General features: G+C 36.6%; 1 protein-coding gene across 1 annotated transcript; it reads right to left on the bottom strand.

Moving 5' to 3' along the window:
• Positions 1-8,667: 8,667 nt before the first annotated feature.
• LOC145112764 (uncharacterized) lies at positions 8,668-15,502 on the bottom strand. Its single transcript, XM_079048893.1, has 7 exons — positions 15,385-15,502; positions 15,128-15,225; positions 11,383-11,538; positions 10,582-10,815; positions 10,214-10,387; positions 9,851-9,957; positions 8,668-9,376 (listed from the first exon to the last, which is right to left on the bottom strand). Exons 1-7 carry the CDS (start codon positions 15,500-15,502, stop codon positions 8,668-8,670), a joined length of 1,596 nt encoding a protein of 531 aa, XP_078905019.1.
• Positions 15,503-18,123: the final 2,621 nt, after the last annotated feature.

Here is an 18,123-nt window from a genome sequence, read left to right as displayed (position 1 = left end):
ATTCAAGAAAAAACATCTAACTATATATTCTATACAGGTCTTGACAATGAAGTGTGTGGGCATAAGTGTAATTTTTGCAATAAGGATCTTTCATGTTCACCTCACAAAGATGATGATGATGATGATGATGATGATGATGATGATGATGATGATGAATATGACAGATATAGTGATGATGAGAATAAGTACCAAATTCTTCTTCCTGCTGTAGATATTTTTGCATGTGGTCATGCATTCCATAGTGAATGTGGAAGCTATATCATAACTGATGAACAATCCACTGATCCTCAATGTGTTTTGTGTTTTAGCATGGCTCCTTTTTGATCTTATAGATTTGGAAACCAATTTTAGGCTTCTATGGAAACTGGATTTGTTCAAGTGATGAATTTGCATAGATTTACTTGTGGATTTTAATGAGGTATTTTCATCATTTTATCAAATTGTGAACAAATTTTTGAAGTGATTAAATGAGTATATATAGCGCTTTGATCGTTTAAAAAGAATGTTTTTTGGTTTACATGGTTTTATGATAGGATGGAAAAGTATTGTGTTTCTATCATTTTATGTATTTAGTTACTAAATTATTGAATCATAGAAACATAAAGGAATAAAGGAATAGTTTGGTTGTCGAATTTATTAAATAATGAAAATATGTTGTGACTTTTTTGTATTTTGTGTTTAGAAAATGATTTTTATAAACGGGTTAAGAAAAAACAATAAAAAAACCCATCTCAATTCCCCTCAAACTCAACAAAAACCCAACCTGAAGTGAAATCGAAGTTGTTTTATAGAGACTAGAGAGAGAAAGTGTGGAATAGTTGGCGTCTTATTGACTAAATGGTAGTTGAATCAAGTGTGGGCAAGATAAGGCCTTAGGGTATGGAAGGGAAAACTATGCGTAAAGGCTGACTTGGCAAGCCAACCTACGTGTGAACACCGCCCCAGGTGCGCATAGGTGGCTTGTGGCGTAGTACTCTCCACGGACGAAGACAGCCAATTGGGAAGGGAGAGAGAAACTAATGGTCGTATATTCGACTGTTTAATCAATTATTAAAAAATATATATTAAACTTTTAACTTTAAATAACATCTTATATCTTTTACATATATACTACACATTTTACCTTCATTTGACACTTCTAAAATACAAAATTTCTTCTACTTTTTTTATCTTTTCTTCAAAAATGGACCCAAACCAAAATACCTCACCCACTCTAAACACCCCCAACCACCCCGAACACTCCAAATGGCTATCAAACATACATGCAATTGTTGAACTCTCCAATCCAACAACAACCTTTATTCACTAACCTTCCATACAACCCACAATTCTTCCAACAACAACGATCACAACAACCATTCATTCAACCCCAATTCCAAGGTTTTCAACAACCTTCTCAACAATTTCAATTTTCAACCACAACAATTCCAAACACAATCATCTCGAGTCTCATTATCTCAATCCCAAACTGTAAACCTCGACAACGACGACGAATGGGTCCAAGAAACACCACAGCCATCTCGAAGAAGGCAACCAAAAGCAAAAGGGGAAAACAAGCAGTGACTTGGAACGAAGAAGAGGATGAAGCTTTAGCGAAAGCTTGGACTTTCATATCGTATGACTCGAGAAGAGGCAACGCACAATCCGGAGAAAATTTTTTGAATCGTGTTTTGGATCACTTTCACGCGCTACTTGGAAAGCAAACGGATCAGTCGTACGACGCGTCAACGGAACATGGTGTGATCTACGAGCGGCTTGCACAAAGTTAAGTGGCATATTTGAAAATCTAAAAAAATATACAGAAAAGTGGTTGCAACGACTTCAACATTATATCAACCGCGTGCTACAAATTCAAAGTTACCAACAATGGTAAACCATTCGGTCACCAAAAAGCATGAGAAGTTTGTCGTAACGGTCCAAAATGGATCCTTAATCCGGAGACGTCGCATTCAGACTCGACCACCGACTCCAACAAAAGACCAAGAACTTCTGATTCGGATGCAGGTTTTGGCCTAAACCTCATTAATGAATTCAATGTTGCCGATGTAGAGGTTCCACTGGAAGTCCAACTTCGTCGACCATTGAGAAGGGACAAAGCAAAACGAGCGGCGTCTTCAAGCAGAAAAGCAACCACAACTAGTGACGACGGGCTTGTGGAATCCATAGATAAAACTCTAAGTTTTCTAGAAAAAATACCAATCAACGGAAGAAGCTCGTCGCCAAAAAATCGTTTTTACCGATCTTCAAATCATAAACACAAAGCCCTAACCGGACCTCGACCTTGAAAATCTAGCGACATATCTAAAAATCCAAAAACGAGTCCGCGATAAATATGGAAATTAGGTTCTAATATTTATGTTTTAGTTGGTATGTTTTTTGTTTTTTTTTTTGAGTAATTTAGGATAAATAACTAATTTAGGATTTTTTTTTAATTTTTTTTATGTTTTTTAAGTATTTTAGAATTTAAATTTGTGTATTTTAAAATTTATGTCAAAGTATTCTCAAAACATCAGAGTAAACATTCAGTGCGGAATAATCTCCAGGGGATGCAATGCGATCAAGTCAGGACCTTCCTTTTGAAAACAGAAGTACCTGAAACCATAAACCTAAACTCTAAGCACAAAGCTTAGTGAATTCCCCAAAGTACCACATACCATACAAAATAAACGTATGGGCCAAATCATAGTCTTATAATCATTTCCTATCATGGGCCAAACCATGGTCTTTCCATACAATGCCTAGGGCCAAATCCTGGTCTTAGATACAAGTGCCAGGGGCCAGATCCTGGTATTTCATATAATTGCCAGGGGCCAAATCCTGGTCTTTCATATAATTTCCAGGGGCCAAATCTTGATCTTTCATGCAAGTGTCACAGAGACAACTAGCATTCTACACAACAAGTAAAGGGCCGACCTTGGTGCCTTCGACCCACAGATACAATAAGAAAAACTCACATGAACTACTCAACAGAAGCCCAACAGCTACCTCAGCCTCAGGACAGCCAACCCAAACCTCCTAAAACCAAATCGAGACCAATCCTTAGTCAAATACTTCATTCTACCCAAGTTTGACCAAAAGTCAAACTGGTCTAAAAGTCATCGGTCAAAGTCCATAAAGTCAACGCTCAGCTTAGTCGAAGTCAACGTCACGTCGTGACCATTCCTTGGTCACATCGTGAGAATGTAATGACAAACAATCATGATTTTGGACACTTTCATGTTGTGACACATCCTATGTCACGTCGTGACTACTAGTCAGAAGGCCAAAATCTTCATTACGTGCTTAATCTCTTCAGAACAAGGCCCATAACCTCAGATCTAATTTCTAAATAGCTTCATAATGGATAAAGTTTCCAACTTTATCCATTATGATGGTCCAAACAACCAAGATCTAAACTTTAAGTCTCAAAGGGACCAAGAATGCATCTTTCTCAGCTAAATCGATTAAGTCCAAGTCTCCACCTTCAGATCTAAATCAACATAATGTTTAGATGGATAAAGTTTCCAACTTTATCCATAATAATGTCTCAAGCTTCCAAGATCTAAACTTTAATGCACCAAAATGGCCTAAATGACCAAAATAACTTGTATGAATGAAAGGGAAGGCAAAAGATCAGAACTTTCCTAGTCTATGAGGTCCAAAAAAACATTCTAAACAGATCAAAAAGGTGTTGAAGTCCTTTGCAGATTCCCAAGCAATAATTTGTTTCGGTCTATTCACAACACTGATTGTTTATCTAGAAACAAATGGTCTACCACACACCTTGCTTATAAATCTCCAGCAAACATTTCATGGCGAGCATCATTCATAAATTCAAGAGGCATCATTCACATAGCCGGGATGCATCAAGGACAAAAAAAGGTGTCCTTCCCAATTCACCTCCCTTGATCACCTAAAGCAATCAACTCACACCTAAATCAACTAAACTCAAAGGAAACAAATCCTTAATCTCATCTCAAGGCACTCATACCACAAGAATCTTCTTGTGTATGCCCACACTTCCATACTTGCCGCCAAACACCGCTACTATCTAGCTCCACGCTGAGTCTACATTCCAACTCTGAGAATCTCATGTCTGGTCTCTCTTACTTCCGAACACGGAAAACTGGGAGAACATAACCCCCTTCGTAGTTAGTGACATTCTAATCCACCAGCCAAACACTCAGCCTCCGGTTGCAACCCTCGAGCCGATCATTACCATCGCTTCCTTCTTGAGTCTCACGACTTAACTGGAACTACCTCGAGTAAGGCACTAGAGACCTCAAAATCAACTAACCCACCTAGGTATGCACCATACAAACCCAAACTAGCATGGCCCTAAGGCACAAACAATCACTAGACCTATCCTCAGCCTGAACAACCATAACGGATAAGTCGAATAAGGCGGAAACACATTGCAATGAATCATGGTGCCCAACCATACAATCTACCCTCCATCAGCTCCTTAGAATCCCCAAATTCTCCACGATTCGAGTACGAATCTTGTGCTTTCAGTAGTACAGGCCTAATACTACCTTCCACACCTATCTGTACTTTCCTCAAGAATCGTTCTGGATCCTCTAAGTAACAACTCATGTCCTCTACCATCCAATCCAATCACATATACCTTATCTCAACAAATACATACCGTTAAACAGCGTACCAATTCCTCTAAGGCACTTCCTAGGCTCTCCCAGGATTCCCTCCTCACCATGCCATCAGCTGCTGAAGAACCTCTACCAATATAAGTTAACTACATTATGAATACAGTTACATGCAACAAACCTTAAATAATCTTTCAAATAAAAGACCCGACCCTATGATGGTTGGACTCGGACAAGAGCTACGTAATAGGGCCAAGCAAATCACTCTAAAATTATTTAACCTTCACTGCATGTAACTAAACATATTCACTTAATAGTTAGCTCACATCAATATGAGTCCCACAAAGCACAAAGCAAGTAGCATTCGGGCAGTAACACCCTAAAACATTAAGGCATCCTCCAACTCACTTGCTACAATGATGCTAGGAACTTCCACTAAAGCTGTTGGTTGCCTTATGCATGCAATTCTCATATACTCATACCAAAACAATAAGCATAACAAATGTATGGGTATTTTGGGAAATACTTACTTGAGCTCAGTTGATTGCATGCATCACATCCATTTTTCTTAAAAAACTTTTTGGAAAATCATTTTTCTTTTTAAAAGGTTTTAGAATCCTCAGTTTGAGTTCAGACACAACCGAGAGTGTGCTCGAATCCCTAAAACCAAGCCTCTGATACCAACTTGTAACATCCCAAAAATACCGACTAAAAGTTTCATTTTAAATAGGTTAAATCCATTCATTCTTTGTTCCAAAAGACATTCAAAGTCAAAGTAGTCTCAAAACATTAGAGTAATTTGTAAACATTCAGTGCGGGATAAACTCTAGGGGATGAAGTGCGATCAAGCCGGGACCTTCCTTTTGAAAACGGAAGTACCTGAAACCATAAACATAAACTTTAAGCACAAAGCTTAGTGAGTTCCCCAAAGTACCACATACCATACAAAATAAATGGTATGTGCCAAATCATAGTATTATAATCATTTCCTATCATGGGCCAAACCATGGTCTTTCCATACAGTGTCGAGGGCCAAATCTCGGTCTTACATACAAGTGCCAGGGGCCAGATCCAGGTCTTTCATATAATTGCCAAGGGCCAAATCCTCGTCTTTCATATAATTGTCAGGGGCCAAATCTAGGTCTTTAATGAAAGTATCACAGAGACAACTAGCATTCTACACAACAAGTAATGGACGGGCATTGGTGCCTTCGACCCACAAATACATTAAGAAAACTCACATGAACTACTCAACAGAAGCCCAACAGCTACATCGACATCAGAACAGCCAACCCAAACTTCCTAAAACCAAAACGAGACCAATTCTTAGTAAAAAACTCCATTCTACACAAGTCTGACCAAAAGTCAAACTGGTCAAAAAGTCAACAGTCAAAGTCCACAAGGTCAACAGTCAGCTTAGTCAAAGTCAACGTGACATCATGGTCATTCCTTGGTCACGTCGTGAGAATGTAACGATAAACAATCGCGATTTGGACACTGTCACGTTGTGACACATCCTATGTCACGTCGTGACTACTGGTCAGAAGGCCAAAATCTTCATTAAGTACTTAATCTCTTCAGAACAAGGCCCATAAGCTCAGATCTAATTCCTAAATAGCTTCATAATGGATAAAGTTTCCAACTTTATTCATTAGGATGGTCCAAACAACCAAGATCTAGACTTTAAGTCTCAAAGGGATCAAGAATGCATCTTTCTCAGAAAGATCCATTAAATCTAAGTCTCCAACCTTCAGATCTAAATCAACATAATGTTTAGATGGATAAAGCTTACAACTTTATCCATAATAATGTCTCAAGCTTCCAAGATCTAAACTTTAATACACCAAAATGGCCTAAATGACCAAAATACTTTTCATGGCTGAAAGGGAAGGCAAAAGATCAGAACTTTCCTAGTCCATGAGGTCCAACAAAACATTGTAAACTGATCGAAAAGGTGTTGAAGTCCAGATCTGAAACATACAATGCTCTTGGGACCTTGGGGAGTAATAAAGTTGCAAACTTTATTCTCAACTCTCACTCAAAACACATTAAAATGGACCAAAACACCAAATACACTTAGATCCAAAGATAAAATGCAATAAAGCTTGGAACTTTATAACTTACAAAGGTCTAGAAGGTAAATGAAGGTTGAGATATTCAATTACCAAGCTTCAAGGATCAATCTTGCATGAAAACATTGCTCCAAAACCACCAAAAACTCCAAAAAAATAGATGAGAGAGGAGAGGGGAGGCTTAAATCTTGAAAATGGAGGCTAGGGTTTCTTCTAGGAGGTTCTGGATATGATGGAGGCTAAGAAAATACCAAAAAACATGAATCCTTACCTTTAAATACCTTGAAAACCCTAATTTTTTTGTGGGCTTTTGGGTTGCACAGTTCTCATGTCGTGAGAATAAATTCTCACCTCGTGAGCACTTCTCACGGCGTGAGAGTTACTGCCCACCTCATGAGAACATATTTTCACCAAATTTCACTCCAACTTCAAACAGTCATAACTTCTTCGTTTCAACTTCATTTTCGACGTTCTTTATATGAACAGAAAGGTATTGACGAGCCCCACAACCATATATGATTACTTTTTACTTAAAACTCAGCCAACTAAAATCCTTAATTCATAAAAGAAGTCTGAAAAGCACTCTTCCCATTTTACTCTTCGGCTCCAAGACACAAACCAAGGCTTTAATCACTTTTTTAGTCTATCACAATAAGCCTTATACACAATTCATATGCAATTTGTTCTCTAACCCTCACAAACGATGCCTCAATAGCATATCCCTCCAAAAATCAAAATATCAGTGGTTTAATTTCATAAATGTGGACCAAATATTTATTGGAACATATATCAAAAAAACTTTGCTAACTATGAAAAAAAATACTTGCTAAGTGATTCCGCGAATTGAAGACATCGAAGGTGGTGGGACATTGAATGTTAGAGACACCGGAAGTGAGATGCGTCTGTATGTATGCTCCCTCTTTCAGAAAGAAAAAAAAAAGGGATAATGATTGTGAGAGAGACGTGGGCGAGAAAGATAATGAAAGCAGGAGATCAGCGAGAAAGAAAGCATTAGCCATAACATCGTGAGGAGTGAGGAATAATTGATTTATTAAAATCTCGAAACAAAACGCGTTTAATTAAAAAAATATGTCCCACTTATATGTTAGAGACAAATTTTCGTCGCAGAAAAAAAAATTCAAAAATTTCAAAACTTTGATTTTGATTTTGATTTTATTTTTCTACGATAACAAATCGCCGCTAAAGGTCAGAAAGAAAATGGTTCCCAAAAAAATATTTCCCGATTATCTATTAGAGACAAATTGTCATTGCACAAAAAAAACAATTTTCAAAATACTTATTACCATTAGCGATGATTTTTTTTCTCAAAGATATACTTTTTGAGACAACCTATGTCAGTCTCTGATCATCGCTAAAAGAGTGTTTTGTTGTAGTGGATGCACCACCTCAAGGTATGTAAGGTATGTGGCTTGATATCGCTCTCTAGATAACCAGAACATAAAACTTTTTTGGTTGATCGTAGGTAAAAAAAACTATATTCTAAGAAGTTGCATTAATAGTTTAATACTTATTTACATTGAAGGTGTACACAACTTCTTCGGTTCTTCCACGGATTATTATGCTTCAGATAACCTTAGCAAGGACTCGAAAAGTAATTAAAATTTAATCCATTTGTGACTAAAGAGCAATAAAACACAGGTTAGATAACATGAAGCCAATGAATCACACCGTCACACGACCAACATAAACAAAGTATATCACAATATCCGTAGAAGCAAAAAAGTTGATACCTAGTTATGAACCTGATAACTCAGTCATATCTCACCTTCATTAAGAAACGAATACAAACACATTGAAATTCTAAAACTACATTCACAAAATTAGCATCAAAAGGGAAATATAAAGCTCATCCATCTATTCTTCCACTAGGATAATAAATAAGGATTTTTCATCAACATTGCACGATTTTGACATTACCAAATCAACAACCACTTCTAAAGAACATGACTAATATTTACAAAAAGAAAACGTCAAGGGGCTATTGCTTAAGGTTACAGGATCTTGTCATCATCAAAGACATCAAATGAAAACCCCGGGGGAAGCGATAACAGCAAATCCGTAAACGAGCCTTTCCTTGACATACCGAAATCTTGTTTATATCCAGAAACATTCCCAAATTCCTCTTCCCATCCTTGTTTCATCCAATAATTATTAGAAGGTATATTACAAATAAGATTAGAATGATTATTTCCATCTTGCCAACCATATACAAGATCATCCATGGTAGCTTTCTGCCAACCATTTACTTGATCCTCCATGGTATTTTTCTGCCAACCGTATACATGATCCTCCATGGTATCTTTCTGGGTAGTGTTTGCATCCTGAAGAAGACATTCTGAAGTTGACAAAGAAATCATGCCCTCGTGGCTAGAATAGTAAATTCTATCTTGCCAACCATTTATGTTGTTCTTCCATACATCTTCCTGGGCAAAGTTGGCATCCCCAAGAAGCTGACATTGTGAAGTTGGTTGCAAAACAATGCCATTGATATCTACCACAGATGGAACTTTAAAAATTTCTAGTCTGTTAGAAACAATGTCATGTGATATATTTGGAGCCTCGATGAAAGCTTCTTGAAACGGCTTGTCCAAAACTGTGTCAAACTGTTGGCTAAGAAAATTAAGCCGTGTATCACAATGAATCAACTTTTCATAATGCTTATTTAGAACACCTTGTGCACATTGTAGATAATGTTTCTTGCTGAAACAATGGAATAAGAGAGATATTTTAGTAACTTATTAATCAAAAATCAAGTCAATAGTTGGTGTTAGGTTTGATAGAATCAATGTAAGAATGAGTATAATGAAAAAGAAAAAGTAAAAAAAGTTTGTTTTCTGTGATGAATTATAGACCATTTTGGAGGAATATGATTTTATCCATTTAATCAATTTTCACTTTAGCCAAAGGAGGTTTATTTCATTATGTGGAAAGGAAAGAAAACTCTAAGCTAACCATTTTTATTTATATAACTTCTAATGACAAGTAACAATCCTTTTTTTTTCAATTTCATGATTTTTGTTAACTTGTAATTATATTTTTCTAATTAAACCAAATATATATCTTTTATTATAATTTTATTTAGGTTTTAATGAGCTTTTAATGTGTTTAATTTTTTCATTTTTTTATTTTAATAAATAAAAACTTTAGCTAATATAATCAAATAATGTCGAATACCTAGATCTGCTTGCTTCTCCACCAGTAAAGTCAGATGTTGCCTGCCAAATGGTGTGTTTTCTAGGCAGTGGATTGGTCTCTCTGAAGAAAAGCGGCTGTTTACCAAGCTGACAACAAAAAGTACTATGTGAATCTATGGGAAATAGCCCTAATATATAGTTCAGTCATAATTAATGCGTCTTTAATTAGAAACAAGAAAAAAAAAACAATGAGAAATCAAATATCCTCATTTTTGTTCCTAACCATCTTCCCAGAATTTATGGATTTCATAAATCATTATTTTACATTAGTAGAAAGATGAATAGAAAAAAGGATAGAAGGATATTTAATTTGTCAAAAACAATAATGGAAGGAAGTCAATACCAAAACAGTCAAAGTGCCAGGACCATTCTCTGGAAAGTTTGCCTTCAGACTGAGAATATCTTCCCATTGGATTTCTATTTTATTCTTTAGACCACCATCAAGAACTTCCCATACAAGCTTATGCTTCGCAAAATAACACTTGGCCACTAAGTCACCTTCATGTTGTGACACATACTGCAACAAGAACAAATTTTAAATACATTTGAAAAGGTTTTACACACTAAGGTAAAGTTTCTTTTTTACTTAATATGCAACACCACTTTATCTATGTTTCCTTGTACATATATAACAGAAAAAGAACAAGTTAATAAAGAAAGTCTCAGGTATTTTTGAATGATCAAAACTAAGATAATGTTGGAATACATTACCTCCCAATTTCCAATTTTTAAACGTAAAGCTGGAAAATTAGAGGCCTTTAATTTATCAATCGAATCTGATGTCCCAACTTTGGTCTTAACATCCTTCTTGTTTCCCACTTGAAGATTTTCACTGGGCAAAGAATCATCATTCTTATTAACTTCGTTAAGTTCCTTTTCAATTAGCTCCAAAAATGATGGACTCTTGTGTAGCTTCAAACCCATTGGTTTGAACTCAGAAAGCCACTGCAAATCCAAAGATGGAATGTATATATTTGTTCTTAAACCATTCAAGATACACAATTAGAATCAAATTGAATCATCGTATTCTCATTTCTGTAATTAAAAATTTGTTTTATGAATTTATTGATGGTTCAAGAAAATGATATATTAGAATTGCAAATTGAAGCAATATCAGTTTTACTATCAGTTAAATATATAGAATCCGATTCCAGTCAAAACTTCGAAATATTAACTTATAACTTAGTTGAATCTTGTTTTATGAATTTATTAATGGTTCAAGAAAACAATATATTAGAATTGCAAATTGAAGCAATATCAGTTTTGTTATCAGTTACATATATAGAATCCGATTCCAGTTATGGAATTCAAAACTTCGAAATATTAATTCATAACTTATTATAAGTACCTGTATTAAGAAAGTGTTTCAGACCTATTAATTCAAAATTTTAACTCTTATATAACAAATACATAAACAACGATGTATTTACAGATGAATAACTATTATTTTATTATCTACAAGAAAAAATAGTGAAGATATAAATTGTAGAATCTAGAAACATAAACTAGGACCTCATTTGTTGTATCGTCAGAGGAGGACTTCATCCGTTTAGGTAGCGGTTCCTCGATCTTTTTCAACTCCATTGGACGCTTTTCCCCGGCTAAATCTGTGGTTTCCTGCTCTTGCCATTGCCATGCATTAGTCCTCTTCTTCTCTGGCCACATTAGCTGCACCGTGATTAAAATAAACTTCAAAGTTCTCAAAAAATATGACAAAGCAGAAAACCAGCAAGAAATGAAAAAACCCTAAAAAAATATGACAAAGCAGAAAACCAAACCCTAAATTCGATGAATAGACATGCAAGTGTGCCGAGCTTTGTGTACGTAAGGAATCCTCCGAAAACGAGGAGCACAAGAGGCGGTGTTGTTATAACCAAATAGTTCGGAGAAATCAGATAGGATACAGATAGGGAGAATCTTTTGAATTTGTGAAACCTTGTTGACGTAAGGAGATGCTAATATAATATGCATTTCTTGGATTCCAGGATATACTAACATTGTTTGATACGAGTTTTTAACAAATTGTATATTTAATGTAAAGAAAATATATAGTGAATAATACTGACTCAAATGGTCCCTTTGGTACAGTGAAACTAGCAATTTTGGTCAAACTATTTTTTCCTTTTTTTCCGTTGTTTATAGTATAGTATCTGTGGTTTAATTTAAATGTTTACAAGTTCGGTCGATGTAACTAACATCCTCATCCTCACTTAACGATATGTATACACATCTCTTTTCGCCCATGTAAACCCACACACCTTATTGAATTTTTTTTTGAACGGCAAATCTACTCTTACTACATCAACCTATGTCCCTACATCTATCTATGTCCCCTGACGCGACTTGATGGCTATTTGGTACGATATGTATACACGTCTCTTTTCGCCCATGTAACCACACACACTACAAGAAATACAGTCTTTAGCGGCGACACCGATCTTTAGCGGCGACTATTTAATTTGTTGTCGCTAAAGATCAGTGTCGTCGCTATTGGAGTCGCCGCTAAAGGCTGAATGACACCGATCCGCCCTTTGACGTTCTGGTAAACACGAATCGCCCGATCGTAGTTCTAATCCAACGGCTAGGGTGCTCGTGGAACGCATAAAGGAAATACTGGCGACTTTTTTCGGTGCTATATATTACCATTACCGGCGATTTCGTGACCTTTTAGCGACGACTTTTGTCGCTGCTAATTGTCGTTTTCCTTGTAGTGACACCTTGTTGGATTTAACTTAGTGGTTGTTTGGTAGTCTTCTAATGGTTCAATTAGAATGCATGCTTTGAATCAGACAAATTTAGAACATTCGGTGCCCTCTTAACTTTGTCTTTTATTCGAACATTATTAGAGCTTATCTTAATGAAGAAAAAAAATCCATTTCGCCCTAAAACAAAACATGCACTTGCATTATCTTTTGTTCTCCAGTCAAGAAAACATATAAACCATCTCCTTCTCTTCTCCTAATCATCGACCACAGTTCATACCTTCAACCCGCCGGGATCACCCTCCATCCCGCCGATGCACACCGCCCTCCGTCCCGACGGTGCCGCCCTCGTCCACCGTCTCAAATCAGCTCATCCACTGCATCTATTCCACCTCTGAGCTCCTCTGGTGCTTGCCTTCATCGCCTTTAAGATAGACTTCACCATACCTAGTTTGGGTACCGAATATGTATTACAAAAAGTCTAAATTAGCCAATCAATTTCCCCTTTAAGATATACTTACACATGCCTAGCTTATGTGTTGTTTGTTTTATAAGATGTAAAATGTCTACAGTCTGCGGACCACATCTGGAAACTTTAACAGAAGAAGAAGTAAACTAAATGTTTATAGTCTCCAAATGAAGACTATTGGTTTTTAGAGTCAACAGGCTGCTAATTAAAATATACTGATTTTTCCTTTATGTGTGTCTGTTTCTATATATATATATATATATATATATATATATATATATATATATATATATATATATATATATATATATATATAAAAGTAGGATCGGGTGTGGACCAAAAAATTGGTAAAGACCATGATGACAAACTTCTTCCATTTGTTTAGTTAAATCTACGGTTGAGATCATTCAATTTTTTCATTTATTTTTTCACGGTGGCATTATTGACAATACCATCAACTTTGTTGCTTTCCCCTAAAAGGTTAAAGTTGTTGAGGGTATTTTAGTGTTTTTGTATATAAAGGTTTGAGATTATGAACTATGCTCCCAACAACAACGTTTGAGATTGTGAACTATGCTCCCAACAATGTTAGTTCTTCCCATTTTTTCGCTGCATTCTCTTTAATCCCTCCTTGTTGTAAATTTTATGTTTCAATCATTCAAAAAAAATTCCTACTCTAAACTAGTGTATGAAACAAACATCACAGTCAATCATTAATTTTTTTTGGTAAGAATCGTTCAATTTAATCCTAGATTCACTTCGTTTGGGGTTAGTTCTCAAAATTTCAACTCAATGAAATCATCAATCTGGTAAACTTTTGTAATCTTTTGTAATCCCGTATTATTTTGTGAGCCCAAGTATGAAACAAACATTGCTTGGTCCTCCGACAATACCACTATAAGTTGCAACCTATGAATACAACCTTGTATACCAAGGTTTAATTAAAAATTGCACTCTAGTAAGAACGGAACAGAGAAAGAGTAGAACAGAAACAAAAACAGTAAACAGGGAAGAATGAAACGAGAACAGGGGAAGGAACGGTTTTGGGAAAGTTTGCTTGTTCACCAAGCTTGATTAAAAACAAGAGCATAAAACTAAAAATTAAAATTACTTCTACTTAACCCTTATATATACTAAAAGAATTAGACTCCTAAAATAACTCAAAAAACGTTTAAAAACTAAATATTCCAAAAATACCCCTGAGACTCTTTTTGTCCCAAAATCTGAATTAAGCCAACAATTTCCCCCCTAATTCAGAATTCAACACTTTCTTTACTCCCAGCATACTTCTCATCTCTTCAAACTTGTTTTGTTACAAGTGACTTTGTAAGTATATCAGCTTGTTGCTCCTTCGTGCCTATGTGCTTGACCAGAACATCTCCATTTTCTACACGCTCGCGTATGAAATGATATCTTGTATCAATGTGATTACTCCGACCATGAAATACAGGATTCTTCATCAAGTCTAGGGCTGACTTGTTATCCATACGTAACATCACAGGTGCAATGTTTCTTCCGGTTAGCTCCATCACCAAACGCCTTAGCCAAATTCCTTGACAAGTTGCACTCGTAGCAGCCATAAACTCTGCTTCACATGATGAAAGAGCTACACACTTTTACTTATGTGAAGTCCAGGTAACCAGATTTCCATTAAGGTAAAATGCCATACCCGTTGTACTCCGCCGATCATTCACATCTCTTGCTAGATCGCTATCTGTGTAACATGTTATTGTGTCTTCACCAACACTCCTAGAGTACTTCAATCCAAAGTCTATAGTACCTTTATGTACCTTAGGATGTGTTTAACAGCTTGTAAATGTTGTTTTGTGGGTCTTTCCATGAATCGACTAACCAACCCAACATCATATGATATATCGGGCCGAGTATGAGTCAAATACCTCAATCCTCCAACAATGCTCCTGTATTCCTTGGGATTAATTGGTTCTCCTTCCTCGTCTTTTGTGAGTTCCAACTTTGGTTACACTGGAAATTTACAAGGATTGCACTCTTGCATTCCAGGCTTTTCAAGCACCTTATTTACATAACCCGATTGTTTTAAAGTAACTCCATCCTTAGTTTGACTTACTTCAATACCAAGGTAATATGATAACAATCCAAGGTCGCTCATGTCAAACTCCATGTTCATTTGTTTCTTGAAATACTTGATATCTTCACCATGACTACCTGTAACAATTAAATCATCAACATAAACACCTAATATTAGTAACTTTCCGGTCTTGTTTCTTGTGTAAACAACATATTCATGTGGACATATTTTGAAACCAATTTGCTTCAGTTACTTTTCTAATCGTGAATTCCAAGCTCTAGGATCTTGGCGCATACCATATAATGCCTTCATCAACTTATACACTTTACCCAGTTGATCACGATTCACAAAACCTTCCGGTTGAGTTACATAGACTTCTTCTTCTAAGTCACCATTCAAGAATGCTGATTTCATATCTAAATGGTGTACAATCCATCCATTTTTAGCTGATAAAGCAACAAGACACCTATTGTTTCTAAATGTGCGACGGGTGCGAGCACTTCATCAAAGTCAATTCCGGGTTTTTGCACATAGCCTTTTGCAACCAACCTTGCTTTATGCTTCAATATCTTTCCATTTGGATCTCTTTTTAGCTTAAAGACCCATTTAAGACCAATGGATTTTCTTCCTGGTGGTAAGTTTACTAGCTTCCAAGTTTTATTTTTTTCAATTGCACCCAATTCAGCCTTCATCGCCTTGACCCACTCTTCTTTTACACATGCTTCGGTGTATGATGTAGGCTCCTCATCATCATCCATAAAGTATAATTGCTTGGTATCTTCATACAGATCATCCAGCAAGCGATATCTAACTGGAGTATCACTTTCAGTTGAGCTATGGGTGTCGCTTGACATGTCCTATGGCTGGGAATTTGATGAAGCCTCGAAAGTAGATGTTGTGTCAAGCTGTACCCTTTTCAATGCCTAAATGCACCATTTTCTTACTACTATCTTCTAACTTCTTAAGGTAAGGGCCCGTTTTTCTCATATGAGCTAAGCACCCAAAAACCCTTAAGTGTTCAATGTTTGGTTTTCTTCCTGTCCAAGATTCGTAAGGTGTTGAATCTCTAAGGGCTTTAGTTGTTACACGGTTTAGAACATAGACAGCATGAGACATTGCTTATCCCCATAAAACTTCTGGTACGTTCATGCTCTTGAGGTTACTCCTTACCATTTCCATTACCGTGCGATTGCGTCTCTCCACAACCCCATTCTGTTGGGGAGAGTATGGTGTCGTGTATTGTCGACTTAACCCGGTTTCTTTGCAATAATTTGAGAATTCCGATGAAAGGAATTCTCCCCCACGATCAGTATGGAAAGTCTTTAGTTTTTCACCTATTTTGGTTTCTACTTTAATCTGAAACTCTTTAAAAACACGAAAAGCCTCATCTTTGGTTTTCAGTAGGTAACACCACATCACTCTAGTGCAATCATCTACTAGGAGCATAAACTACTTGTTATCTGCTGGTGTGGATGCCGATATTGGACCACAAAGGTCACCATGTACTAGCTCAAGTCTTTTTGTTGACCTGAAGCTTGCTTGACTCGGATATGGCTTGTGAGTTTGCTTACCTATTAAACAACCTTCACAAGGTTGTGTGGGATTTTCAATTTTCGGCAGCCCTTGAACTAGGTTCTTATTAGACATATTTTATGGGTTGTAAAGTTGATATGGCCCATTCGTTCATGCCACCTCCAAGTTTGATCAATGGTTTTGGTAATTAAACACTTAGCATCAACATGATTTAGCATAATTTTGTACAAACTATTTTGAGATTGCTTTACCTTCATAAGTAATCTTCCCTTTTCATCATGAATCCATAGAAACAAACCTTGCATTCTGATTTGATCACTTTTCTCTGCTAGTTGGCCAAGACTTATAATATTATTACACAATCTTGGGATGTAATATACTTTGGGGAGTACTCGTTGTTCACCATTTTTCCATTGAAACTTGATGGAACCTATTCCTTCGATGCGTACCTTTGAACCATCTCCAAACTTCACAAAACCTTGTATAGACTTATTTATGTCACAAAACTTTGTTTTGTCACCTGTCATGTGGTTCCTAGCCCCATTATCAAGATACCACATATTTGAGATGTCACAATCTTCACCTGATGGTTTTAGTTTGGGATTTATATTTTCTTCATTTAACACAACTTCCCCTGTTGCTTGATCATTATGTAATGCAGATAATAACAAGGCAGGTTCATTGTCATGTTGATCTTGAGTTGGGTTTGCTTCAGTGTTTCTTTCACGTCAAGGATTTTTACACTCAGCTGCATAATGGCCATGTTCTTGGCAATTATAACATTACACCTTGCTTTTGTCTTGATTTTCAGATTTCCCTCGTGTGTTCTCTCGATGCTGGTGGCTGCCGCCTCTACCTTGGGCTCCACTGTATCCCGAACCACCACCTCTACCACGACCTCTTCCCATTCCTCGAGATTTTTTGGTGTTCCCATGGTTGTTTTTGTTGGAATAATGAGATTGCTCTTGACTTTTCTCATCGTGCGCCTTCAACCTCACACCAACCTCTTCAACAGTCATGGTGTCTAATTCTCCAAACTGCTCTATAGTCGAAGCAATTTGAACAAACTTGGATGGTATGGCTCGTAATATTTTCTTTACCACATACGATTCTTACATGTTATCTCCCAAAGTTCGGATGTTGTTAACTATGTTTGAGATTTTTGCAGAAAAATCATCCACAGTTTCCGATTTCTTCATCTTCAAAACTTCAAACTCTGCTTTTAATGTCTGGACCTTCACGGTTCTGACTCTTTCTGCACCCAAGTACATGACTTTTAGAGTTTCCCATGCCTCTTTTGCTGTTTGCTTCTCCGCAATTGTTAACAACACATCTTCCGGAATCCCTTGATAAATGGCAGCAAGAGGCAACTTATCTTTCTTGACACCGATTGCATTTTGGGGATTATTGGGCTCAATAGCACCCCATACTTCTTGAGCCTGCATAAAGACTTTCATATTTATTGCCCAGGCTACATAGTTGCTCCTGGACAACATGGGGTA

This window comes from Lactuca virosa, chromosome 5 (genome assembly GCF_052849685.1).
Source record: "Lactuca virosa cultivar CGN04683 chromosome 5, Lactuca_virosa_CGN04683_v6, whole genome shotgun sequence".
Taxonomy (NCBI): Eukaryota; Viridiplantae; Streptophyta; class Magnoliopsida; order Asterales; family Asteraceae; genus Lactuca; species Lactuca virosa.
This window is presented reverse-complemented; position numbering and strand designations above follow the sequence as displayed.

What these genes read in the sequence shown, in the direction of transcription:
- LOC145112764 (XM_079048893.1), bottom strand. Translation starts at nt 15,502, where the DNA reads ATGAAATCAGCATTCTTGAATGGTGACTTAGAAGAAGAAGTCTATGTA. An exon ending in GTTGATGAAGGCATTATATG is followed by an intron (nt 15,226 to 15,384) that starts GTATGCGCCAAG and finishes TAATTGTTACAG; the next exon opens with GTAGTCATGGTGAAGATATC. An exon ending in GGAGAAGCAAGCAGATCTAG is followed by an intron (nt 9,377 to 9,850) that starts GTATTCGACATT and finishes CCATTGTTTCAG; the next exon opens with CAAGAAACATTATCTACAAT.